The sequence below is a fragment of the Sparus aurata genome, chromosome 8 (assembly GCF_900880675.1).
Source record: "Sparus aurata chromosome 8, fSpaAur1.1, whole genome shotgun sequence".
In the NCBI taxonomy this organism is placed as follows: domain Eukaryota; kingdom Metazoa; phylum Chordata; class Actinopteri; order Spariformes; family Sparidae; genus Sparus; species Sparus aurata.
The window spans coordinates 3,943,161-3,968,864 of NC_044194.1; the positions used below are offsets into that span (position 1 = coordinate 3,943,161).

The 25,704-nt window shown below is 45.0% G+C and overlaps 1 protein-coding gene across 1 annotated transcript in view; it reads right to left on the bottom strand.

The window, feature by feature from the left end:
- Positions 1-25,704, bottom strand: part of LOC115587154 (neural-cadherin-like) — a 102,538-nt gene that overhangs the window by 17,250 nt on the left and 59,584 nt on the right. Inside the window, exons 12-27 of the mRNA XM_030426813.1 lie at positions 23,273-23,440; positions 20,616-20,865; positions 20,165-20,292; positions 19,584-19,770; positions 17,000-17,143; positions 15,252-15,535; positions 13,196-14,804; positions 12,353-12,446; positions 11,284-11,468; positions 10,087-10,316; positions 9,338-9,615; positions 7,103-7,317; positions 4,476-4,603; positions 4,185-4,312; positions 2,571-2,694; positions 41-224 (exon numbers count right to left, since the gene is read on the bottom strand). Coding sequence (XP_030282673.1) covers positions 41-224; positions 2,571-2,694; positions 4,185-4,312; positions 4,476-4,603; positions 7,103-7,317; positions 9,338-9,615; positions 10,087-10,316; positions 11,284-11,468; positions 12,353-12,446; positions 13,196-14,804; positions 15,252-15,535; positions 17,000-17,143; positions 19,584-19,770; positions 20,165-20,292; positions 20,616-20,865; positions 23,273-23,440 — 4,336 coding nt within the window. The remainder of the gene's footprint in view (positions 1-40; positions 225-2,570; positions 2,695-4,184; positions 4,313-4,475; positions 4,604-7,102; positions 7,318-9,337; positions 9,616-10,086; positions 10,317-11,283; positions 11,469-12,352; positions 12,447-13,195; positions 14,805-15,251; positions 15,536-16,999; positions 17,144-19,583; positions 19,771-20,164; positions 20,293-20,615; positions 20,866-23,272; positions 23,441-25,704) is intronic.

The following is a 25,704-nucleotide window of genomic DNA, read 5'->3' on the forward strand; positions in this document are numbered from 1 at the left end:
GCCAATTAAAAGTAATTTTTTAATTTTTCTAAACGCTCACCTTGATCACACGTAGGCCCTGTAAATCCCGGCTCGCACAGGCAGCTGAAGGAGCCGCGGCTGCTGTGACAGCGCCCCCTCTTTCCACAGGAGGGAAGCTGCTCGGCGTCGCTGCAGCGCTCATCAACAGGAGCGCAGCCGGGTAACGTGTTGGAGGATTCAGCTGGAGAGCCGAGGTCGTAAAGCTGAATGGGAGGAAGATGAACAAGAGGAAAAATATTCGTAAAAGGATGAAACATGAAAGGGAAGATGTCCCTGCGATTACAGTAAATGAGTAGAAAAGAAATGTGATTGCAGGTTAAGAGAGAATTCATCTCTACAATTAACCAGGAACAAGAATAAGCACATCATGAACTTCTGCTACTGCGCGTACTGTGTATAACAACAGAAAAAACTATATAGCAAACATTAATAGCTTCGCAGTATATATATACAATTGCAATTCAGAAATCTAGTCTGGCGGTCGGCGTCAGCAGCATAAAAATAAGGTTATTACACAAAACAAAAGAAGCGCAGTGGTTGTTATTCTAACTGATAACAGCAGAAAGCAACTTATACGTGTACATTCAGTTGGGTATTTTCATTTCATGCTGTTTTTATAGCTCTAGTCCACCATGTTCCAGAGACAGACTGTACACACATAAATATAACCAGCTTTAATAAATGTAACGTATAGTTATAGATGAAACTATCCAGCAGCATACGAGGAAGATAAATTTAGCTCAGCCTAAAACAAACTACAGAGTAAAATTAACATTCTGCTTTTATGTATCTTAAAAACAAAGATCCAGTGATGGTTAAACATGATGATATAATATTGACAGCTTTGTGACTCAGGTGTGTTTGGTGTTATTACCTCTGTGTTTTTATTTTAACGTGTCTTTTAAGGTATTTCTGACTCGATGGCCTCAGCAGGCGTGTTCACAGGTCGTCTGTCGGCGCAATCTTCACCAGACTTTACTGTTAATTACTCACAGTTCATTCCAAATTGAACATGATGTGTAGAACTTATTATGAATGTGTAAAAAACTTTATTGAGACGTTACTTGAATCATGTTAGCCGGATATAATAATCACCCACATGGCGAGCAGTGGTGTGCACAAGGGGGGGGGGCAGGGGGAGCGGTTGCCCCCCTCGTGGCCCAATTGTTAAAAAAAACGCATGATAAAGTGCCCTCCTGGGAGCCAAAATGTGTGCTAAAGTGCCCTCCTGGGAGCCAAAATGTGCGCTAAAGTGCCCTCCTGGGAGCCAAAACGCACGCTAAAGTGTCCTCTTTGGTGGCAAAAACGCGTGCTAAAGTGCCCTCCTGGGAGCCAAAATGTGCGCTAAAGTGCCCTCTTGGTTGGCAAAACACACTTAACTGCCCCCTTGGTTGGTTAAAACATGATAAACTGCACTATTGGGTTGCAAAAACACATGCTAAAGTGCTCTCTTGGGAGCCAAAACGCATGCTAAAGTGCCCTCTTTGGTGGCAAAAAACGCACGCTAAAGTGCCCTCCTGGGAACCAAAATGTGCGCTAAAATGCCCTCCTGGGAGCCAAAATGCACTCTAAAGTGCCCTCTTGGTATGCAAAACACACTTAACTGCCCCCTTGGCTGGTTAAAACATGATAAACTGCACTATTGGGTTGCAAAAACACATGCTAAGGTGCCCTCTTGGGAGCCAAAACGCATGCTAAAGTGCCCTCTTTGGTGGCAAAAACGCGTGCTAAAGTGCCCTCTTGGGAGCCAAAACGTGTGCTAAAGTGCCCTTATTTTCGCCCCTGCCCTTCAAAAAGTCTGTGCACGCCACTGATGGCGAGACATCAGAAATATGATGATATGTTGTGTTGTGTTCAAGTCTCTCCATCAGCGCCTTGTCAGTCTCATGAGGTGGTGAAAGTGAACGCATCACAGAATCTACAACTAGGCTCGGTCCAGAGGTCGGACATTTGAATTCAGCCGGTGTTCACACACGGTACACACCCCTAAAGGCTGCCAGGAGGTAAACATGGATCTAAACATCACTGGTTCCAAAGATGTTCAATAATTTACTTCGTAAATACCCTCAACATGCTTGTGACTGCCATCATGAACACACACTGTGTGTTCTGATGAGCAGCACTGAATGTAAACAGCAGAATATTTTAATAAGAGAAACTCTACAGGGAACCGTAAAGTGCTATTCTACATGCATCACTTGTAACAAGGTAAATAATCAAAATGATTCACCCATCGTTTGGCTTTTAGATTCTAATTGTGGTGACGCATGTTCATCTGCAACGACCAGGAAAACTCCCAGCAGCCTTGATGTGGACGACAGAGACTCACACTGGGAGTGAAACGCAATTTAACCAGAAGAAAATGTCAAGAGGGAGCAACATCAGCATTCCTCAGGTTTTATAGTGCAGCTTTGAGGACGAATGTACATTGCTATTGAAGTGCAGTCCTCCAGCACATACTATACACGACCCGTCCTCTAAACAGGTTAAACATAAAGAAACTCAGCACGGGAATCTATTCATCCACAGGCCCACATGGCCAACAGTACCTGGGTGTCCACGCGCAGGTTCCTCAAACAGCCGGTGTAGTGTTTGTGCTGCAGCTGCGGGTATTCGTATGATATGTTCTCATTGACCCCTCCGAGCTGCATGACATGACTTCCATTTAGGTACCTGGGAATGAGAAAGCAACACCTCAACACAAGAAGCGAACAGGGAAGGAGGAATGTGAGCAAATGAAAAAGTTAACAGGCGCCAAGTTTTCAAGGCGGCAATTCCAAACGCACACGTCTCCACATAAAGAGAGACAGGACGCAGGCGAACAGAAGAAAGGCAGCGTACAACCTGTCAAGGTTAAAATTCATGGTTTGGTTATGTTGCTGCCGAGGCGTCACGGCTTTGTGACAACAAATATGTGACATATTTTTCATGTTCCCTTCCCCTTATTGTGAAAGGAAATACAATACACAATGGGTAATCAAAAACACAGACCGATTCAGAGCAACAACTCGTTTCAGAAGCGGCTGCGCGCGGGGGATAAAAACACTGAATGTTTCTCAGCACTAATTTTAGCTTGTTAACTGGCACAATACTTGTTTAATGACATAAGTACCTAATGAGTCGAAACTCCAACGCAGCGATCAAAGTAAACAGTTCTTGAAGGTACTTAAAATGTATACGTTATTAAAATTAATCGCAGTGGTAAAGCCCTTATGTGCGTTGTTAAAACTCACAGCATAATAATTACAAAAACAAAAACAACGAGCGCGGCGGCGGCCGCAGCGGGGAGAAAACAAACTCAGCTGCAGCGACGTGCAGAATCGACTTTGTACCGGAGACACAGTCAGACGAGAGAGACGAGTCGCGCCTTTTAAAGGAGAATATCTGAAGATCTCATCGACGGACAGGACAGCGCAGTGAAAAACAATCTGAGTCACTATCTGATTCGATTTCAATAAATGATTCCATGCAGCTCGGACATAAACGCCCGTTTAGATACGATTTACTGAACCGGCTCTATGAGACCGTATAATACACCAAACGCAGGAACATTACTCTGCTTTATCTTAAGGCAGTGCAAATGTTACTTTAGAGGGACTGAAGACGCTCCAGCTAATCTGATAATCAAGTCAATTATTAAGTAAGACACCCAAAAAACAACTTATTTCTGAGGCCTGCTGCTTTTTGATCAATATTTCCTGAAGCTCAAACGTCTTACTTTGTCCACAAGCCAAAGAATCTCTGTGTGTTGTGTTTGAGGAGTAACGAAAACCAGAAAAAACATTCACAATAAAGAAGCTGTGATCAGAGAACTTGGATGTTTATACGGATAAATCAGTTCTCCACAGTCGATGTCTAATGGATTAATCATCGCGGCGCTACTCTAATCTTTCAGAACCCTAAATAATGCAACCCGACAGGTTGGCTGCTGTTATGTGAATCCACAATCCACAGTCTCCTACATCTGTATGTAAAAACTGACTTTATTCTTTATTTTCCTGCCTCTTTATAGGATTGTTCCTCGCTGTGAGGACACGGGTCCATGTGGGTCACGCATCCTTTTAGTTTTAACAACAGTGAAGGTAAGAAAACCAAAAGGAGCCACTTGGTTTCTACACTCTGCAGAGCCAGTGAGACCTGTTTCATCTAATTATTGATCTTACTTGTCCCTGTTGGGTGTGACTCCTCGGATTTCACAGGACGAACGGTCCTCTGTCATCGCCCATGAGTCCACGCCTTCCGTCTCCATGATAATCGCGCTGGAACATCGATCGAGGGTGAAGCGCACTTCCTTTAAATTGGGGAGAAAGAGTGAAGAAAGGTCATCGCTGCTGCACAGAGTGCGGACATGTGGATATTGTGCAGCCGGGCTCTCTCAGCAAATCACATCATTTATCTAAATCTGACATCTTCCTCATGCACGAGGAGAAACTGCATGTAAGGGCGTCGCTCACTTTATTGTTGCTCCTCACGTCAAGGCGATGCCAGCGTCTGTCAGCAACCCCGATATTATTAGTTAACTGGAGGACCAGAGTCCCAGAACCGTGGTTAATTTTCAGACTGGGTGTTCCAGCAATCAGCTCTGAGGGAGGAGAGAGACAGAGACACACAGAGAGACACAGAGAGAGAGAGAGAGACGATCATTATTATACCTGAATGAAAAAATTCTCATACAAATTTGTATAACAGGAAAACAACTTAACTCGCTTGCATAGAAAATTTTTTCTCGCAAGGTCAAGGAAAAGCTGCAACGAGGTATATTGAAAACAAAGGGAGGAAAAAAAAAACAGGCAAGTTGCAAATTACCACTTTATGCAAACCAGAAAAAAAAACCCAAGGGACGCAGGAGAACACTTTGCTTCTAGACTAAGACAACACATTGCATGAAATACTAAAGAGAATCGACTTATAACGTCGCTGGATTATAACCAGGAACTTGAATGACACCAGAGACAGGGTGACGTAAAATACAGCCCCATGCTGTTGGTGAAACAAGAAACAAGAAATCAATTAACGTGTCAGTTCAGCCAAATTACTGCTCACGCTGAGCTGTCTGAGTCGTTCAGTAATGACGACACTATTTCTGGAATGAAATGTTATTTTCTTTTTTTTTTTCCAAACCTCATTTTTAAATGATGTGAGCCCCCACAAATGAAATTGAATTCACCTTCGTCTTAATACGAGAGGCAGACGTCTCAGAAAAAAGCTCGGCAGACGAAGACAAAACTGTCTGCATGGTTAGATATCACCCAGTGCTAAATGAGAAGAGTGTGTTGGTATCGTTTGGGCGAACCAACCCAGTTAGCCTCGGTGTAAAATATTAAATTAAAGTGACAGGAAATGATAATTGGACAGTATATGTGCGTAACCCTGGGGAACACTTAGTTCTACAGGTCCGCGGTACAGAAGGGAGGTGGTAATTACCAGATAACATATATGAGATTTCTGTGACGTCACCCAAAAATAACCACAATCGACACATCTAAATGTATTTAATATTACCACAACAACATGTGGTGATGATATTCTGGTATTTTCCAATCAGCTCTTTTCCTACTAGTTTCTGTTTTACTTCCCCTCAGCAGGAAAACAAAATTAAAGTGAGTTATTGCAGCATTATTTCCAACTAGTTTCTTGCAAACATCTGCTGATCTCACCGTTTTAATTTCCAACTAGCTGGTAAACAGCTCACTTCAACTTAGTGGCCTGCTGAGGGGAACTTGGACAGAAACTTCTGGAAATGTCTCAGAGAAGTTACCAACTGTTTACTGGAAAGTAGCTGAATATTATCATCAAAAAATGAAGGTTTCAATACATTTTGAGGCGGTTATTGTGGTGATCGGGGGGCAAATTCAACAACATTTCAAATATGTTACTTAGTTATTTCTGTCTTCTTACAGTACCATGAAATTTGCGTACGCCGCATTCACATGTGGTTCTATTTCTAATGTTGGGAAGTCATTCATCCAATTTCAGTGTGTTCATTAGCATTTAAGTTGTAACAAAGAACATGTGTTGTATTTTATTGTTGAAAGCTGTTTGAAGTTTCCATGTTGCTGCACTAGTAAATCACGTAAAAACCGCTAAAATATTGCTTTAACCGACTTGTTATCAGGGTTAATTGTGGTAAATAACTCTTAACGACAGAATGCCAGATTACAAATTAGGTAAGCGGAAAACTCAACAAGTTGCGCGCTGAAGATTTATGCCAACTTTCCGAGTTGTTGTTCCGAGTTAATGAGGCGTTCAGGTGAATCATCCCAGTCGAGGACTCAGTTTTCTAATTATTCCAACAACAAAACAAATGTACTTTATATATCTGTGTGTTTTTGTGTGTGTGTGCAAAACAGCGTCCGCATTTACTCCTCGATAACTTCAGCACGGCACAAGAATATATGATTTAGACTAGCTGCTATAAAAACTATATATAATCATTTATAACCTCACCTAAACCTATTTCAGCGACCTCTATCTATTATGTTGTAGCAGTAACTTCAACCATACGCAGCAGCGCTCCACAACACTGTCTGATTCATTACTTTCGCTATTTACATCTGCATTAAAAGACGTCACTATCTAGTAAAGAACACAAATCATCACGGTCGTTAAGTTCGCTCCTGGTTCTGGTGCGCGAGGTGTGTTAGCCAGTGGAACTGTACACGGTCACCTTTTTCAGTTTAACATGTTTATTACTGTCCTTCATCTGGAAGATTCAAGTTCAGGCCTTTGATGGAGAGAGAATAAACCCAGCTGATCTGTCCTTGAGGGAGTTTCTGAATGTCTAACGGCCCAACAGAGCCGCTGTTGCTCTGACACTGAAGCATGGGGGGGGTGAACAGAACCAGAACTCGTTATGGTACAAGACAAAAGCATTACATACACGACAAACGGTGGAAACCAGCAGCAGAGCGAGCGCTCACATCCCTCAGCAGCGCGCTAACGACACAAAATGTGCCTCGTGTATCTGATTAGCCAGCACCCAGTGATTAAACACTCAAAATTAAGTTCCAAGTTTTTAGTGCACTAATGACCCGCGGGCCTCTCGGCACACAACTAATTATGGAGAGACTCGTTCCCTTACCTATGGCCATGTAGTCCTCGGCCTCCCCAGACTGCAGAGTGGCCAGCGGGCCGGCGTACAGCAGCAGCCCGTCGTCTTCGTCTGTCATAAACTCCAGTGAAAGATGGCTATCAAAGCACGGCCTTATGGGGGGAAACCAGGCATAGCCGTTGCCAAGGAAACTAAGTCTCGTCTGCTGACAGTCTGGCCCATCAAGCTGTGGGGGGCAGTGGCACCTGTAGCAGCGTGAAGAAGGGAAAGAGTGAGGAGAATCCAGGTAGAACACGGAGGAAAGAAACAATCACTGTCATTCATGTTTGTTTTTTTTGTCCGTCTTTTGCGCTCGCTGGAATCTTCTGGATCTGCGCGCGGCGACTTCTCCTCTGAAGACGTGACAGTTTTGTTGATTCACGCAGACGACGCGGCTTTGTTCACACGCGCGGCTTATCAATCAATTGTTTGCATTAGCCGCGAAGCCCCTGAATATTCAACTTTACTTTAAATCAATTAGCGAGGAACACAACATTACTCCGGCCTATTCTTTATCTATCACAGCTGCCCGAGCTCAACCCTCTGGAGACTGCTACGGCTCGGCACAGCACATCTCCTTTGTTAGGAGATAATTAATTCTATTTCTCTCACTTTTCTATGCGCCGTACCACCAACCTGATTTCCTGGAGTTTTTTTTTTTTTTAACACTTATCAACACCACGGGCCCCGTCTCCTCATTCTTAAGGTATTACACACTTTGGGTTGATACGCAACTGCCTTCTTCGCGTACTTATCTCCTTTGATTAGAGCTGGAGTGTTAGGGATCAGCGCTCCCGCTGAAATTAAATGTTTTTTGCCTTCCCATCCTCTACAATGTGTTTGTGTATGAGACCGTAATGGTAAATATAATATCGCGCAAAGACGCCATAAAGGAAGAGATACGTGCAGCGATGGAAAACAGGCCTTTCCATCACTGCAGCGGTCGAGGATGGAGGGGACCGGTTGATCTCGCCCCGTCCTCGCCACTGCAGGCATGTGAGACAAGCTGGCTGTGCTGATAATGTCAAAGCCATCTATTTTCATGCAGTGTCTGTGGAAAGCTGTGTGTGCCGAGGCTGTTAGGGGCTGTTTCTCCCCATCGCTGTTTATTCTGCAGAGGGGCAAACGCATGTCAGGAATACTGATCCATAGGCGGCGAAAAAGGGACGGCTTAGGCAGAGCGTAGCCTGCATGCATACATATGCACGCGGCAACACCTCTCGCTCTTTCGCCGCTACCTCTTTTTTTTTTTTTTGTTCACGCGACTCATAAGAGTGATGCCAATTCAAATCAAGGAGGGCAGGGCATGTTTTTCTCACCCCTGACTGACAGTATCTGATCAGCTGCTGACTGGGGGTTGCCCGTTAAGCTCCGTCGAGGACGGATCTAAAAATTGGATTCTTTATGATGGGTTGTTTCGTACCGCACGCGAGGGCACATATAGCACATATGAGGGGGATATTCTCCTCACAGAACGAGAGCTTTCCTCGGCAGTGTTGCAGATCAAGGGCAGCGGAGACGGTACAAAAAGATCAAATCGAAGATAAAAAACGAGTTCTTTGCATTCTCTCTCCGAAGACTGTCTTGCATGTTCGCGTACATGCCCTTTAATGAGATTTTGGAGAAGTTGTGAGCATAGTAGGGGGCCAGCGTTGTTCTAATCCCCCTGCCCTATATTTATTTAATCTGGGCATTAGTGTGCGCATTAAATAAAATGTGTGCTGCTCCTTCTGTGAAGGACCTATACACTGGAAGTCGAAGGTCTTTCTATTGACTACAAACCTTCGTCAATATGTAGATATCACATATTGGCTAACGACCTTGATTCAAAGCCGACGCTCACTATTTACTGCAAAGCGGCGTGCCAGGGTTTTAAAAATTCAATATCAGACTATAAATCTAGAGACCTCATTTACTAATCTTGGCAAGATACGCTCAGATATGCACATAAATGTACGTTGCTTCCATGGAAAATAGTCGAGAGCCCGCTGATCTATATTCAGCTGACAACACAGCAGAGCAGCTCAAGCAAGTTAGGTCAAGTTGCAGGTGAAGGAGGTTTTTCTCACGAGGGGTTCTGGGCTCATTTCTCAAGATGGGTCACTCTTCCAGTCTAACAGGATGAGAGAGAAGACTGCAGCACAATCAGCAAACTCCTATTTCTATTTCCCATCTTTTTTAAAAAAGCTCCGGTTCTTCTCCCGCAGGACTGCGGCTACGGCTCACCTGTATCCATTCTGGGTGTCGACGCAGGTTCCCCCATTAAGGCAGGGGTTGCTGGGGTAGGAGGAGCAGGGCTGGTGGGTCATTTCCCTGGCAGCGCAGCCACACACAGCCGAGGACGTCACCTTCACTGACACCAGGGATAAAGCACCTGAGTCTACCAGGGTGGGCGAGTCGCTGATGCTTAACTGTGTGGAGCAGCCGCCCGACGTCTTGCAGTCCGTGCGCACACACTCATCTACCTGCACCTGGCTCACATTCAGACGCAGCAGCGACTGCAGCTGCAGAGAGTCAGAGAGGGGAAGAAGGGAGGAGATGAGGGAGACAAATACGGGAATTACGATAATTGTCAGTGAAGATACAAGTATTTGTATCTCCAATGCTGGCGGCGAGGGGTAAACAGAGATATAGATTTGGAGGGATAAAAGACGAAGGCGAGGACTAATCTACATAAATGCTTTTAATATTCTCTGACTGATTGTTTTAAACGGAGCATTGACATGTAGTGAGGAATGACAGAGGAATCGGAACGATGCAGAGGCCATTAAAAAAAACAAAAGAGGCGACGTAGAGAAGAAATTAATGGGAGAGACAAAGAGACATGACAGGGCCGGGCAGTAAACAGACAGGAAGTTGGTGTGAAAATAAAAGGGCAGATAAAAAGCTGTTATCTCTTCCCCCCCGAGCTCCCGAGTGTATCACTTGATATATGAGCATTGATCTTTATCTATCAAACGGGATGGTATATATACCTTCTTTTTATGTGCGGCGAGGACAGCGTGCAGTTTCTCTGGGCGTAGGTAGCCATTATCAGTGAGCACATAGAAATGGATGTCCACCGTGTTCTCCTCTCTGTCTGCAACGCTGAAAACGTTGACGCTCCCCGTTCTGACGGACAGCGTTTCAGACAGGAAGTCCCAGAACGTCTCCAGCCGACTCTTCCCCTCGACACGAGAGTCGATAAAATCTCTCGCTGTGATGCCTTGGGGAGGGAAAAAAAAGAGAGCAGGGGCTCAGGCAATAAGAACTACCGACTCGTCAATGACAACTTCTGAGCTGATCAAAGTCCGCCGAGTTCCTCATTCCATTAGCGCGAGAGGTAGCCTAACATCTCCCTCTATCGATCCTCGAGTCGTGACGCAGTCGAGGAAAAATCGTTTATTTCTTCAGTGAGATAAAGTTAAGGTCTCTCGACGAACTGCCGCGTACAAAACATTTTAATGACCTGAAAATCAATCTCATTTGCGATGCCACCCACCAATAACATCAGGAGAACGCGGGGCAGTCATCTTTAATCTCCAAATATGATAATGACTCGGGAGTCAGAAGCATCCATAAAAGCGTTTTCGACTCTGCTCGCCGAATGGCTTTTTAAATGTCAAGGACTTTACCTGACACTTCCAAATTGACCTTTATAACTCCAATTTGCTCGGAGAGACTGACAGTCGGGAAGAAAAAGGCTTTTAACTTAAACTTCAGTGTTAAAGAAAAAAAAAAACTATTAACCAACCAGCGCCCTGAACGGTTTTGCTTTGCGATGCTTAGAAATGCTCAATAATACAAGTATAAAAAATTCTCCTGACAGCCTATTATTTCAGCGCTAACTGGATTGACAAGCTGATAATCATTCAATGAAAAGTACCACTTAATTCATGCCTGTGGCAGAATGTGTTTCTTTCAACATCGGCCTCACAAAGAAATTGAACAACAGCGGCGGCGACAAAGAGCAAGCTTTCTATTATGTGGGAAGACTGAAACAGGGAGTCCAATTGAAAAACTATTAAACTCAGTATTGTCTTGACTTATGGTGTTGGGGGTCATGCGGAGACATTACAGGTAAAGTCAGAGTTGGATCGCAGCGTCCACCTGCACAGCTGCAGGCGGCCGGTGATTCCAGATTAACACAGTGTTTAAGCCAACAGGTGAGTCGGTGTTTCCGCCGACCTTACCGGTCAAACGCAGCGAGGCGGACGACAGGATGGCCTTTTCCACCAGGTCCCTGACGTGAACTCTGACCCCCGAGATCACGTCGGGCCAGACCCCATCAGACACCCCGACCCTCAACCAGTAGCTGCCCGCGGGGATGTTCTGTCGGGCGGTCAGCTCTCCGGAGCTCTGGTTCAGACTGAAGTACCTGAGGAAAAAAACAAGAGGCGCTGTTAAGTAGCAGACGACGGCTTCGGTGGAGAATGAGAAAAAGAGAGAGAGAGAGAGAGAAACAACAATGGCATGTATCTTCTTTTGTTTCTGAGACCTTGTTCATGGGAAAAACACCTGACAGCTGGCAGACAGACAAGCAGAGAGTCGGTCAGCAGTACCTCCATTTACTCCAGCAGGAAGTGAATATAAATTGACTTTGAAAAAAACCCAAAAAACCCAACAACAACAAAGAAACAGAAAAAGAAAAAAGAAAAAAAAAACTGAAAAAATCCAGCAAATTCTTTGGCTGCAAAAGAGCTTGATGGTTGTCATGGCAACTGTCCGGATCTGTTATGTGAATAAAACAAATATGCAATTGGTATTTTCTAATCTGATCCTGAGGGTGTGAATGCTGAATAGCTGCACAGGGTCCCTGATGGAGTCACGCTGCGCTTTGCACGGGCCGTCACATCTCAGCCTAATCACACAGGTGAACTGCGATTGCTTCGTTAGATTAAATATGATTGCATTCTTCCAGAAATGCGATCGCTATTGACGGCTGCGATTAAAGTCCCCTCTCGGTAAAAAAAAAAGCGTGGCGTATATTAGAGGCCGGGGGAATTGGATCAAAGCTCGGCTGAAGTATCTGCTCGGCATGTTTCGGGCTCGTGTGATATCACTGAGAGGAAAGAGCCCTTGTTAGAGAAATGCATCCTCCACGCTGAGTCCACATCTCTCTTTTTATTTTCCCAATTCTACACTCTTGGCAGTTCTTCTGGTACTGTGTTGCTTTTTTAGCGCGTGTAACCTGGTGCTGCACATTTGGAAATCAGCATGTTTTCATAAAGAATTAGGTGCATTTTGACACACGGCTCTTACTTGGCTGCGCTCGTCTCCAGAGTGTAGGTCTTGTTGTCCCAGTCATCAGGATCTGGGGCGAACACCTTCCCCAGCGCCGCGTTCGCCATCCTTCCTGTTCAAGGTAAACACACACACATTGTCACACACACACATTGATTCCGTCTGGACAGAATCTGCTGATGCCAACACTTATCTTCTTCGTCCCCCTCTTCTCCTTATCTTGCATTCTTGTGTTCTGTTCTACTTATTATGCTCATAACTGTGGAGCCCCACTGCCGGAATGAATAGACTCTCAGTGCTCCACTTCAGAGAGCGTGGAGCTTAAGGAAGCAGGGCTATCTCAGTATGGATTATGTTATTATCGACCTGCAGTGCCAGAGTACTGCAGCTGGGTAAACAATGGCAGCCTAGATGAGTCACGGCGCTCCTGTTTTCCACAATTACCAAAACTGCCATTTAGCTGAGTGTGCGATCAAACACCAACAAACCAACGCGTCTAACTAACTCACCCGGGGGGGCAAAAAAAAAAAAAAATAAATAAAAAAATGAGAAGAATCACAATCCTTATCATAATGTGACGTTCAGAGGAGGTTTAGGTAAAAGGCTGGCACGGGAAGAATGTGCTGAGGGCTTGAGAACGGATTTGACAGCGATATTACCACAACAAAACACTTTCAGAATGTAAAAGGAAGAATGTAATTATGAATTCCAGACTACACCGAGCAGGTATAGAGTGAAACTTTTCCCGTCAGCTATAGCCTCAGTTTCCCCTCTTCACTCAAGCTCTGCCTGCAGACAAAAGCTCTGTAGCGGAGGCAGGGGGGCAGAGAGAAGGAAATGAGGGGAAGCGAGCACACTCACCCTTGCGGCTGTGCACGTAGACATCTTTCTCTCCCGCCTGATGGGCGTTATCATTCTGGTCGCCGACAGTGATGGTGAGCGTGTTTGTGGCTGTCATTGGCGGATCGCCGCTGTCGATCATAATCACCGGCAAACGTATCTCCGTCTGTCTCTCCCTGTCGAACCTCCGCAGGGCGGTGAGCGTGGCGGAGCCGTTCCCGTGATCCTGCAGGTGGAAGTCGACAGAGTGATGCGGGGGCAGAGAGAGCAGGAAAGGAGGCCCGTGCTCTGGGGAGTCTCTGTCCACAACATGAAGCAGAGTCGAGCTCCCGTTGAGCCAAACCACTTGAGGTGCCGGACTGTTTTCCCACAGCACAGGAGCGTAGGCCGTCTCCAGCTCCGGCCCGTTGTCATTCACGTCAAGCAGCGACAAGTGGACCGTAACACTGCCAGTCAGCGCCGGGGTACCCCTGTCTGTCGCCATGACAACCAGCTCGTAACCTGCCACCGTCTCCCGATCCAGCCGCCTGGCAACTGTGACCACGCCGGCTCGGCTGACTGCAAAATGTCCATACTGGTCAGACTGAGGGAGAATGCTGTACAGAATTTCTCCATTCAGGCCCGAGTCGGGGTCAGCGGCTGACACCTGAATGATGCTGGTGCCGACGGTTACGTCCTCAGATAAAGGGGGGAGGAGACGGGAGCTGGGGTCAAACGAGGGAGCGTTGTCATTCTCGTCCTCCACTTGAACCAAACAGTGGATGAGGCTGGAGAAGTCCGAGTCCTCCACCTTGACGGTGAGGTTAAAGCGCTGCTCTGCCGGCTTCTCAAAATCCAGTTTCCTCTTCAGCCTCAGAGTGCCCGTCTGCTCCTGTCTGTGGCTCACGATGTAGAACTGCTGCTCTGGATCTCCCGCCACCACGCTGAAGGCCAGCTGTCCGTACGTGCTGCCGTCGGGGTCCTCGGCGCTCAGCTCCAGAACAGGAGCGTCTTCGTCGGCGCTCTCAGAAACACGAGCGCCGCACCAGTCCTCTCTAAACTTCGGCACGTGGTCGTTGATGTCAGATACCATTACAGTTGCGGTAGCTGTGCCCGTCATGCCCCCGCCGTCCCGGGCCTCTACCACTAGATGGTGGCTTTCAGCTAACTCCCGGTCCAGACCCTCCGCTGCCACAGAAATGGTGCCAGTGCTGGAATCGATAGTAAAAAGGTCGGCGTTGTTTGTGTTTTGTGCGTTCTCAGTAATCCGGTAGGTGAGGATCGCGTTCTGACCCACGGCGGCATCGTCGAGGTCCACCGCCGTCATTTCCGCAACAAACGTTCCCGGAGGCGAGTTCTCCTCCACGCTGCTGAGGCAGTTGTCGGGCGCGCACGTGAAGGTGGGAGCGTTGTCGTTGATGTCCCACACGTTGATGATAACGTCCGTGAAGCCGGTGAGTCCCTCGCCCTCTTCGTCCGTTGCCATGACAACGAAACGCCAGACGGCCCGCTCCTCTCGGTCCATGGTGCGCTGGGCGTACATCTCCCCCGTGATGTCGTTGATCACGAAGTGTGACTCTGCCCCTTGGCCGTGGATGGAGTACCGTATGGCGCCCTGGTCGGCATCTTTGTCCGGGTCTGTCGCCGTCACCTGCAGAGAAACAGACGACCTTTTATAAGCAAACGGATATTCATTCATCCAGTCAGAACCCAAATGACTGCTTCCTGTTATCTCCTCGCAGCCGTCACCGTTGCTTCTTTGCTTGTGGATTCTGTTAGACAGCCCGTTTAAGTGTGCACACTTTCTCCTGACCACCTAAATTAAAGCAGCGAGCTCTGATCAGACGTGTTCGGAGCATCTGGCCTCAGACTGTCTGACAGCCCTTCCCCACTCGAGATCCATCACTACTGAGGAGGAATGATAATTACACATCTTTTTTTAAAACTATGCAAGCGTATAAACAGTGGATACACTAAAACAACTGGTTGCATTAAGAAGTTGTACAGCTACACTCACAAAAACAGAGAGAGGAAGATATTCACAGGTCTGCAGATTGCAGTAATTACTGAAGATGCAGTAATCGTCTCAGCCTCTCACCTGCAGTACGAACACCGGCGACCCGTCGAGCTCCTCTGTGACCGATCCATAGTACTCATTCATGGAGAACACAGGTGCCTCGTCGTTCTTATTAACCACGGTAACCACCACGGCCGCGTAGTCCTCCCACTTCCCGTCTGATGCCAGGACCAGGAGCTTGTATCTCTTCTGCTGCTCATAGTCCAGCGGCTGCGCGATGAAGATTGTCCCCACCTCTGGCTCGATGTCAAAAACACCACCTTTGTTGCCAGAGGTAATCTGGTAGCGCAGCTTGGCATTGGCTCCTGGGGCAGGAAAGATAAAACGCACGATTAGGAATGTGAAGTCTCTGATTGTGCCAATAAAAAAGCGTTTCATTGGAAGGTTAGAGCAATCTGAGGTAAAACACCAGCACTAGCAACATTTTTTTAAGCAGGCAGCAGACTTATTATTCCTTCAAGTCTCTGCCTGCTGAAGGATTGTTGTTTTTCTTGCTTTGACTATTATCCCAGCACCAACAGAGCGGCAGGAGCCCGGGGGTATTACACCTCATTTCCTCGGAGGTCTGACCATTAGTAGGTTTTCATGTATCCCTTTCTTGTTTTGATTACTTAATTAAATGGAAACGTTGTACATCGTCTCCTCAGCTTTAATCAGATACTAATTAAGAAAAGAGTGCCGAAAAAAGCAAAAAGGGGAGCATGAGAGTTAAAAGCGGCGTACAGTAATGCTCTGTGATAGGACCCCCCGGGGAACCAGTCTGAGGCCCGCGGAGAGAAAGGGGGGGCCGGGGGTAGTTTTTATAAAACAGGAAGTCAATATCTGAACTTATCTACCGTGTCTCCATGGAGACCATCCACTCCAACGGCTTTAACACTGGAATAGATAAGATAATCTCCTGGAATGAACAGTCTTCGCGTTCAATCATCCTGTTGGTTTAAAGTAGCTACAATCCCATGTAAATACACTAATCTGCACTATTAACACAAACCCAGCTGACAAAGTGCTCCCCGCCTCCCACAGGGATCGGCAGGCTTACAGCAGTCAAGCCCAGGGTGGAGTTTTTAAACAAGACGGATTGAGCGTAGCCTCTCAGACACAAGTGCAACAGTGTTGCAACTTTAATGTCGGGGGTTGGTGTTATTCCACGGCAATTCATCATTAGTGCCGCAGCACAGCCTAAGCTGCACCCCCGCTCGCCATAAATACTTGATTAACGGACCTAAACATGCCTGATAAAGGGATGTTAGGCTACCGCTGTACAGAGGATGAGCAACTGCTTTATTGGTTAAATCCCGCCCACCTACTGTGTGGGAGCGTGTCACTCTTTTTGGAACATATGTGCTACAGTGCATTACCAAGCACTTAAATGACTGCAGCTAAATCTAGCACACCGCATGATTTCAGCAGAGCTCAGGCCAGATTGGGAAAGACTGCCCGCAGGGTCACTTTATGCATATTTGCTACAAATGCAGGCCATCCTGCAAAAAAAAAAATTAATAAATAAATAAAAAGGTGCCTACTTGGCAAACAGCTCACTGTTCAGAAAACTGACTGATAGGCTGCCAAAATATTTCTGTTATTTCCGGGAAGACGGTCTGATGAGAAATAAATAAATCTGGTAACTGCTGTAAAGTTTCAAAGCCCCTCGCAGAAACTTTTCTATTGGTTCCGGATGGCTAGCTTCTTTAACCTTTTATTCCGACAGAGCGGCATCGGTGAAATCTCTCTGTGGGACCTTCCTCAGCCCGCCGCCTCATCAAGCATACCTTCATCCTCGTCATTAGCGCTGACGGTGACAACGGCCAGGCCCACATCTGCATTCTCGTCGACGCCGACTTCATACAGCCGCTGAGCAAAGACGGGTTTGTTGTCGTTGACGTCGCTGATGAAAACCCTCACATACGCTGTGTCTGCAGGAATGACAGAAAGGCAGAAGATTAAACGGCGCAACACACACACACACACACACCTCAAACACACACACACAATTCTCCAGACACTATATATGTATGTATGTGTGTGTGTGTGTGTGTGTGTGTGTGTGTTCTCCCTCCATCTGTTTATTGATTCTACAATTCATTGTCACTCCTTAGCGGGGAAGAGGCACTTAACCCGCAACGCGATGTGCCTCATTCACATGGAAATCAGAAAAAAAAGACATCATTCACAAAGAAGTGCTGTAAATTACATAAATTATTCATTTTGTCAAGAGTGTATTGTTTTAACGGTGGTAACAGTTTTCACCAGGAAGAATAACAGTAATGGGGCTAAACCTCTTCAACAAGCAGCACGGTTTTTTTTTTCTTCTTCTTTTTTTTTTTTGCTGAGAGCAGATAAAGAACGTCTCTACTGGGGAGGTTAAATATTTATAAGATGACAAGTGTTTGTGTCTTATCTGTGCCCTCCTCATTACGCTGTTTATTTCTTTAGTTAGAAAGAGTAAATTATCCGCCTGCAGAAACACAGGGGTGACATGTTAATTTGGAGCTGCTGCAGTGCGAGATGACGGCGGAGGGAAGGAGGCTCTTTTTTTTTTTCCCCTCAGCTTTTGCTTTCCTACATTTCCTCCTCCTCTCGGTGCGTCCCAGCGGTGACACAGAGAGAGACAGGTAATGTTTGCAGAGGGGATGAGCCCTTCTGGATGTGGGAGATTCCGAACATGAGACGCGGCTAAGGCTCATTCCAAATGCTAAGCAGATCTGGCAACTCTGGAGAGAGAAGGCTTTACTGCTCCGAAACATCACCCTTTACCCCCCTAATACCCTCCTCACAAATATTTGCAAAAAGCTCCTGAATACAAAAGTCATATCATGCCACTCGGAGGGAAAAAAAAAAACAGACTGTGGCTCTTAGACTGCCAAAATGTCACAAAGAGAACATGATAAACAAACACGAGCCGTACCGGTTAAATATTGAACAACGAAAATTAAAAGTCAGAAGGAGAAGAAGAAAAAAAAAAAAAGTTGGGGGGGGTTGTAACAAAAAAACAGAAAGTGCCAAGAAATCTCTGAGCTATTTTCACATGGAACCGAGTGAAGCTGTCTAGTCATGGCAGTGGAATAAATCAAATTACGATTCATTTTTCAAAGTCAGTCCCAAGGTATAAATGAATGGAATGTCATGCCAGCGCAGTCTGTTTAAAACACAGCGCACAGACGAAGAACTCCTCCTAGATGAGGTTTTTTTTTCCCCCCACGATTTCCCTGTGGGCTCGCGGGGAATTAACAATGCTGTATTTTATGAATGGGACTCTGCACCGGGCCAGAGGTCACTTCAAAGTTAACTCCAACGCCAACTTAGAGAGTTTCTTAGAAAAACAACAACCAGAAAGAAACAGGGAGCCACTGAATTTAAAGTGACGGTAAGTGACTTATTTACTGAGTTATAACCCTGAGGTGGGGTGAGAATGACATTTTTGGATTATTCAGAGTTTTGCTGATAGTTAGACATCATGTAAATATGTATATATGTCTATTCTATTCTATTTTTTTATTTTTATTGCTTATTTTTGCTATTGTTTCTGTTCTTGTAATATTCTGTCGCTGCTGTGACAAACACATTTCCCCGTCTGTGGGACATTAAAGGAATTCTGATTCTGATTCTGAGGAGATTGACACCAGTCTCAGATGTGTCAGGTAACTGTGACGCTAGCAGCAGCAGGCTAAGCTTAGCTAAATTATACAGGTGTAATTGCTAGCATACAGACTGGAAGAAGAAGGAAACAGCTAGCATGACTTCTAGATATCATATCATGCAACATATCTGCATTAAACTTTCTAAAGTTGACTTGACGTTTGTCTCTTTCGTTTAGTTTTTACGTTATCCAAAATGTTTCAAACAAACACAGAAAAAGATGATGATGAGTTTTGAGGATGAGAGTGAGGAAGAAAGTCAGGCGATGAGATTTACCGCAACGCGAATAAAACTTCAAAACAACAATTTACGCCTTAACATCACTCACACGATTTTAAACGTGCAATAATTTCTGTTTATTCACCCAAAACTGCCAGATTGCTGTGCAATGAGCCGCAAGCTAGCGAGCAAAGACCTCTCACTGAACTCAGCACTCACCCAGTTCTCTTTGTTTCTCTCTGTAACGTTACATTCATGCTCCAGGATCGCTGCTGCAGTCCGGTTGATAAACAGGAGTGAAGATAAAACCAACTTTTTACACCAAAAGTTAAAAAAGTCATCTCTGAGCTCTCCTCCCGTCAGTAAGCCGCCTCGGCACCAGAGCAGAATCCAATGTGTGATGTGTCTCACTCTTTTCAAGAAAAACAAACTATTCCCGGAGTGACATGAAGCAAAAATCCATGAGGAGTTTAATGCTGAATTAAATGTGTTTCCGACCTGAGTTGGGCTTCTTGTTCTTGCCAGGTCGCGCTGACTCCTGGCCGTCTTCCGACTGAACCTCCAGCAAATAGGAGCTGCGGGCCTCTCGATCGAACACCGCTTCTGTGTAGACGATCCCGAGATCCGGGTCGATGCGGAACAGATGATGGTCACCGCTGCTGTCAGTCAGCAGAGAGTACGTGATCTGTAAGCGCACAGGGAATTTGGAAATAAAGCTACAGTACTCTTTAGAGCAATAACTTTGCAGAAATAGCAGAAATTAAAGGCTTTTGTAGCCGAAAAATGTCAGGAGGTCTCTATCACATTCCCACAGTCTTTCTTCTCATTCCAGACGAAAACAGATCAATGAGTTCTCTCCTTCCAACGCCGTCACACTCAGTCACACGGCTGCGATGGCACAGTTCCCAAGACCGCTTTGACAACACTTTTGACAACTCTGCGCGCAAAAGCTTCCACACAAGTGGGATTGTACTGTGATGTTAGAGAATACTCCTTCTAGCATTACATGGAGTCTATACCACATGGTTAGAAATATCTTTTATCTTTTGTTGCTGCGCGACAGGAAGATAACCACAAACCTCTCCGTTCAGACCAAGATCTTTGTCGTGGGCCGACACTTGTAGAACCGAAGTGCCTATCTGTGCTCCCTCCGTCACCGAGGCCTCGTAGATGGAGGAGGTGAAAAAGGGCACGTTGTCGTTGACATCTTGGGAGAGAAGAGAGATTTAGCAGCAAATTGATAATGTGTTAATCTCCAGATTGTAATTAGATAATAAATTCTCCAGCATCCTAAACTGTAGCAGCAGTAACTGTGCACATAAAAGATTTAGGGGGTTGATTTTCAAGTGCAACGCTGCTTACTGCAGCTGCTGACTTGAACTTTCTGGGAAAATGAACCCAACATTTATACCTAACGGCTAAAAGCCAATCAAATGATCCTTTGGCTAAGTTATATATCTTTCTCACACCTCAGAAAAGTAAATCAGCTGTTTTACACAAACAGAATGTCGCAAAAAACAAGAGTCACACCTGTTACATTGATATAAACTATAGTGAAAGCAGCGAGAGGCACCGCAGCGACGTTCTGCGCTCGAACCCGGAGAGAGAAAAGGGGCGTGGTCTCGTAGTCCAGCGGCTCGGACACCAGGATGGACGCGGAGCCGTCTTCGCGGTTTGGGGAAAGGTAGAAACGAACTGGCATGTTGGTTTCGGGGACCATCCCATCCTCCAGGTTGTACGTCACCCTCGGGTCGCCCAGCTGAGACGTCGCCTTGATTGTCTGAACAAGATGAGAAGTTAGATCATGAAAAGCACGACAGGTTGGGATAAAAAATTACGGAGGACTGATGCAAAAAACAGAAAACAGCCCTCAGCTGAGAAAAAGCTCCAAAAGCTCCAAAAAGCTCCAAAAGCTCAACGGCTTTGAGCTGCTAAAACACCAAAAAGAAGGTTATTATTCTGGGCTTGAGGGGATGGTTTTCAACTTGGGAAAATGTTCTTATTCTCTTTCTTGCCAAGAGTTTGGCAATACCTTGCACAAGTCTGTAAGGGTTATGGACCCGTGTCCACATAGTGTTTTTCTGGGGGGCAGAAAAGACGTGGTGGAGCTCTGCGATGAAGCGCTTGTGTGCTGAGAGGAAAAACACCGAACGTCGGTCTTGTCTAACAATATCTCGACAACCGGCGCTGTATGATCGACACTGCATCTTTGTTTTCTATCTGATGTATCCATACTGAGGATGCTTGCCCTCATCCTATAAACGGACGATGAGCTTGATAATGGCGATGTTAACGGCTCCAGCTATCAGCTACAGAGCAAGGAGGAGCTGGCTGCATGACACGATTCATTAGAGACAAAAACACAGTGAATATCGTCCAGGTGAAGGACAGAGGGCCGGTGACTTCCCCAGCACCTTGAGAGAAAGTCGACATTTACGACTTGAAGCACTTCTGCTGCGGACGCTCAAAGCACTGGTGAGAAAAACGCTCTGTAGACAAGAGTCCTACGTACGGAGCTAGAGCTGTGAGGTGAATTAGCTTAGCTTAGCTTAGCGTAAAGACTATAGAGCTCCTGGTTGTCACATTTTCAAACTTCGGTCTGAGACAGACGAGCTTTAAGCCAACCAAACGTCTTCACACGTGAGAGCAGCATCATTCTTCTCATCTACATCTTGCAAGAGAGCACACAGGTGAACTTCCCAAAGTTGTTGTGCTACTTTTATTAACAAGGTTTTTTAGTTTGAGAGGTCAAGAAACGTCTTTTCAACCTAACACAAGATTGGTCCGACAGTATTTTATGTTTCGCAGTTATATCATTTTGATTCAGTATGATGACTATGTTGAAAAAGTGACATTAAAGTGAAACTCTCGCCAAAATGCAACCGAGGGTCTTTTTGTGAATGTTCCCGAGTCACATTTTTGTTTAAAAGCATAATTACGACGAAAGAGGTGCTTTGATTTGATTTACCGTATTTTCGTTTTCGGGTCAAAATCATTTTCAATGGAGTGCTACAGGCACTTTTACGATAGCATCTAAATCTCTATTTCTAAAACAGTAAGAAGTCTCGACACAACATGAAACTTTGCTGGTAGCATCACCAGGGTCTCTACACATGAACACGAGCATTGAGAACATTGTTTGTGTACACAGAGTTTACTAAAAAGAAGGTTTTGAACAACTCACGTTAGCAGTAGCTTGAAGTGTCGATCTCAGAATGTGACGTAACCTGGAGGACAGTAACTCTAACCCTGTCTTATATGAGGCTCCACTTGTTTTTCGCTAATGACAAAACAACAAATGATCCTGCATTTATATGGAACTAAGCTTTAGGAGCGTTCCACCTTAACTGTCCTCCAGGTTACGTCACATTCTGAGATTCTCGACTGGCAAGATTGCAACTAGCAGAAACAACATCTGCTAACGTGAGTTGTTCAAAAACCTTCTTTTGAGTAAACTCTGTGCACACAAACAATGTTCTCAATGCTCGTGTTCATGTGTAGAGACCCTGGTGATACTACCAGCAAAGTTTCATGTTGTGTCGAGACTTCTTACTGTTTTAAAAATAGAGATTTTGATGCTATCGCTAAAGTGCCCGTAGCACTCCCATTGAAAATGAGTTTGACCCGAAAACGAAAATACGGTAAATCTTAAAAGCGCCTCTTTCATAGTAATTATGCTTTGAAATGAAAGTTTGACTCGGGTACATTCACAAAAAGACCCTCGGTTGCATTTTGGCGAGAGTTTCGCTTTATCTAAGCTGAGAGTCGGACTTGTCCTGAATGAATCTCTCATCTCAAAGTGAATCCTTGTAAGGACCTTGGAAAAAAAATGTTGTGCTCTCCAGATTGACAGCTACGGTATATATATATATATTTTTCACATCAAAGGAGACATTTTGGATTGACTTAATCAGCCCGGAGTCATGAAACTTGCTAAACACATGCAATTCAATGTCAGCTATCTCCTACAGCATCAATCTTAAAACAAGTTTACAGACCCTCCCAGCGCACTGACAAGCTTTTCAAAGGCATATTTCGAGCACAAAGAGAGCACACTGTCTGAATTACACACAAGAATGTGCACAAATGCAAGGGAGTAAGTAAACAAACGCTCAGACGATTCAATTACAGCAACTCAAACTGGCAAGACAAAGAAAAGCAGCTGAAGGAGTTACGTGCAGACGCACCACGATGGGTGTATCCCTGGCGGTGTTTTCAGGGATGACGACACTGTAGCTCTCCGTCTCCCACTGCGGAGGCTGGTTCTTCACGTTGGTAATCGTGACTGACAGCTCCACAGAAGTGCTTCGGTTTCCCCCGTCGGTCGCTATGATGTCCCGCGTTATATAGCTCCTCTGTGTTCAACAGTAAACAGTTTATTCAGTCAGGTATAAATGCTCGTTTTTAGCTCAGTCACAGAATCGTGATACAGAGATGATTTCTAGCCAAGGCCGACTGGAGAGCTTCGTCCCCGCCACGGCTTTCATATCAAAAACAAGGTCACAACATATCTTTACCAAGAGTACATTAGTTAAATTGAGCACATAATAGATAGTGACACTCTCATATTGTTCTCAATAATTGACATGACATTACAGTCTCTTCAGACGTGTTGCAAATGTGTGTGAGTGGGTGTGTTTGTTCCCTAATTCATGGGAGGACACTGAATGTGTATGTGCATGATATTTATGATCATGAACTTGTGTTAGTCCCTGTGTATCTGTTCCTACATGAATATATGTGTACGTAGAGATAAGAACAGTAACAATTAATTGATCACTGACTGGAGAGAAGCAACTGTTTGAAATGAATTCATTTCAAGTTTCTAAAACGAAGATATTTGAGTTGTTTGGTATCACAAAACCTCAAATTCTGCTCTAATTCTCAGTCGTAACTGATCGACTGGCAAATCACTTACTAGATAAAATACACAGTATAGAATATATGCAGGATATACCTGATGTATCATGAAAATAGTGATAACAATAACTCTTAAAGCACATTGCTATAATTGGACAAACATACGACTGTGTCTGTTTCTGGCTCTGCAGCGGTGGAAAAGGTCCTGCCTCCACTGAAACTCGCTGTATGAACGCCATCGCAGAAATCATTTAATTAGGCAGAGCAACAACAGAGGCTGCACGGCGAGCCGTCCAAACATTATTAAGCTATAATTCAAGTTGCAAAAAATCTCTCCTCTCCTTTTCTTTTTTTTTTTTATTGTGCTTTAATTGAACCACTAGGAAATAAGGGGGTGAATCTGACTGAGGAACTGTATCTCATCAAAGGCGGACACTGCGGGGAAAGCTGAAAATGTTCCTTGAGAGGTCATTAGAGTATTTGATTCTGTTTATCTAAATGAGACAATGTGTTACGTCGACATAACACTCGCACCACAGCGGAGCTCCTAAAAGCCCTCTGAAATGCCTCCTCTGGCCCAGACGAGGTAATTGTATTTAATTCAACCGCTAACAGTCGAAGATAATGCAAGTCACGGTTACACCACGCTGTTAACGAACAAAAAAAATGAAAGGCTCGAATAAGAATTCTTTTGTCACGATGTAACAATTCAACCATCAGCTGTATTATTCTATTAATGCAAATTGTGGCCTAGCAACTCTATTATTGTGCCAGATAGAAAAAAAAAAAAAGAAAAAGAAATCTCACTTGACTTCACAATTACACGTTCTATTCCTGGGACAATCCAATTAATATTTTGTGAACAAGTACAACTCTTTTTCCGAAGCTTGATAGCCGGGAACAAAGATTGCGATCGGCGACGAGGACCGAGCAGCTGCGGCTTTTACAATAAATTAATGTCTGGCTGACTTGGTGGTTACATCCACCCACGGTTCCAAATTAAATTTGCAGTAATGGTATCAGATCTGAAACGTGCGGTTGTGGTCGCAACCTTTTTTTCCAGGATTCTCCACTCAACTCTGTGTGCGGTTGTAGCGTACAGTATGATGACGCTGCACTACGCCGGCTCTACTCGTCTGAGAAACAGAAGAAGTGCCGCTGTGCAATCTCCTCCGAATTCCAGCCGAGAAACTGCAAATCAACTGGGAGCTCCGTTTGCACACTTTACTCTGAAGTTCGGTGTGAAAATGTGTCCTTCGTGATTCACTGTAATCAGAAACTGTGATGAGAAAACCAAAAAAAAAAAAAAAAAAGGAACAATGTCTCAGACCAACAGAGACGTTTAACATTTAATGAAGTGCTTCTGCAATCTTAGTTACAGCACAAGGAATGTGGGATGATTCAAATAGCTTCTGAAACCACTTTTAAATATGCAACAGCTTTGTTCAGCGAGGTTTGGGGCGTAACACTTTCAATTTTACATGAGTCAGCGGCAAAATTTCCAAAGACTTTTAACACCAGTGCACTAAAAAGTATGCTAAATAATAAATGCCTCCGTAGTGCTGGAGCAAGTTTCTGGCCAAAAGAACAACATTTAGATTTGAATAAGTGAAAAACAGGAAGGCGAAAGCTGATACACGCCAGAGAAGATCAACGTCGACAACGCAGCGATCAAAAATGTAAGAAGAAGAAGCGTGTTACATCACCGACACATTACAGCAGCTGACAGAAGATCAACCAGCAAAGGACGTGTGAGTCA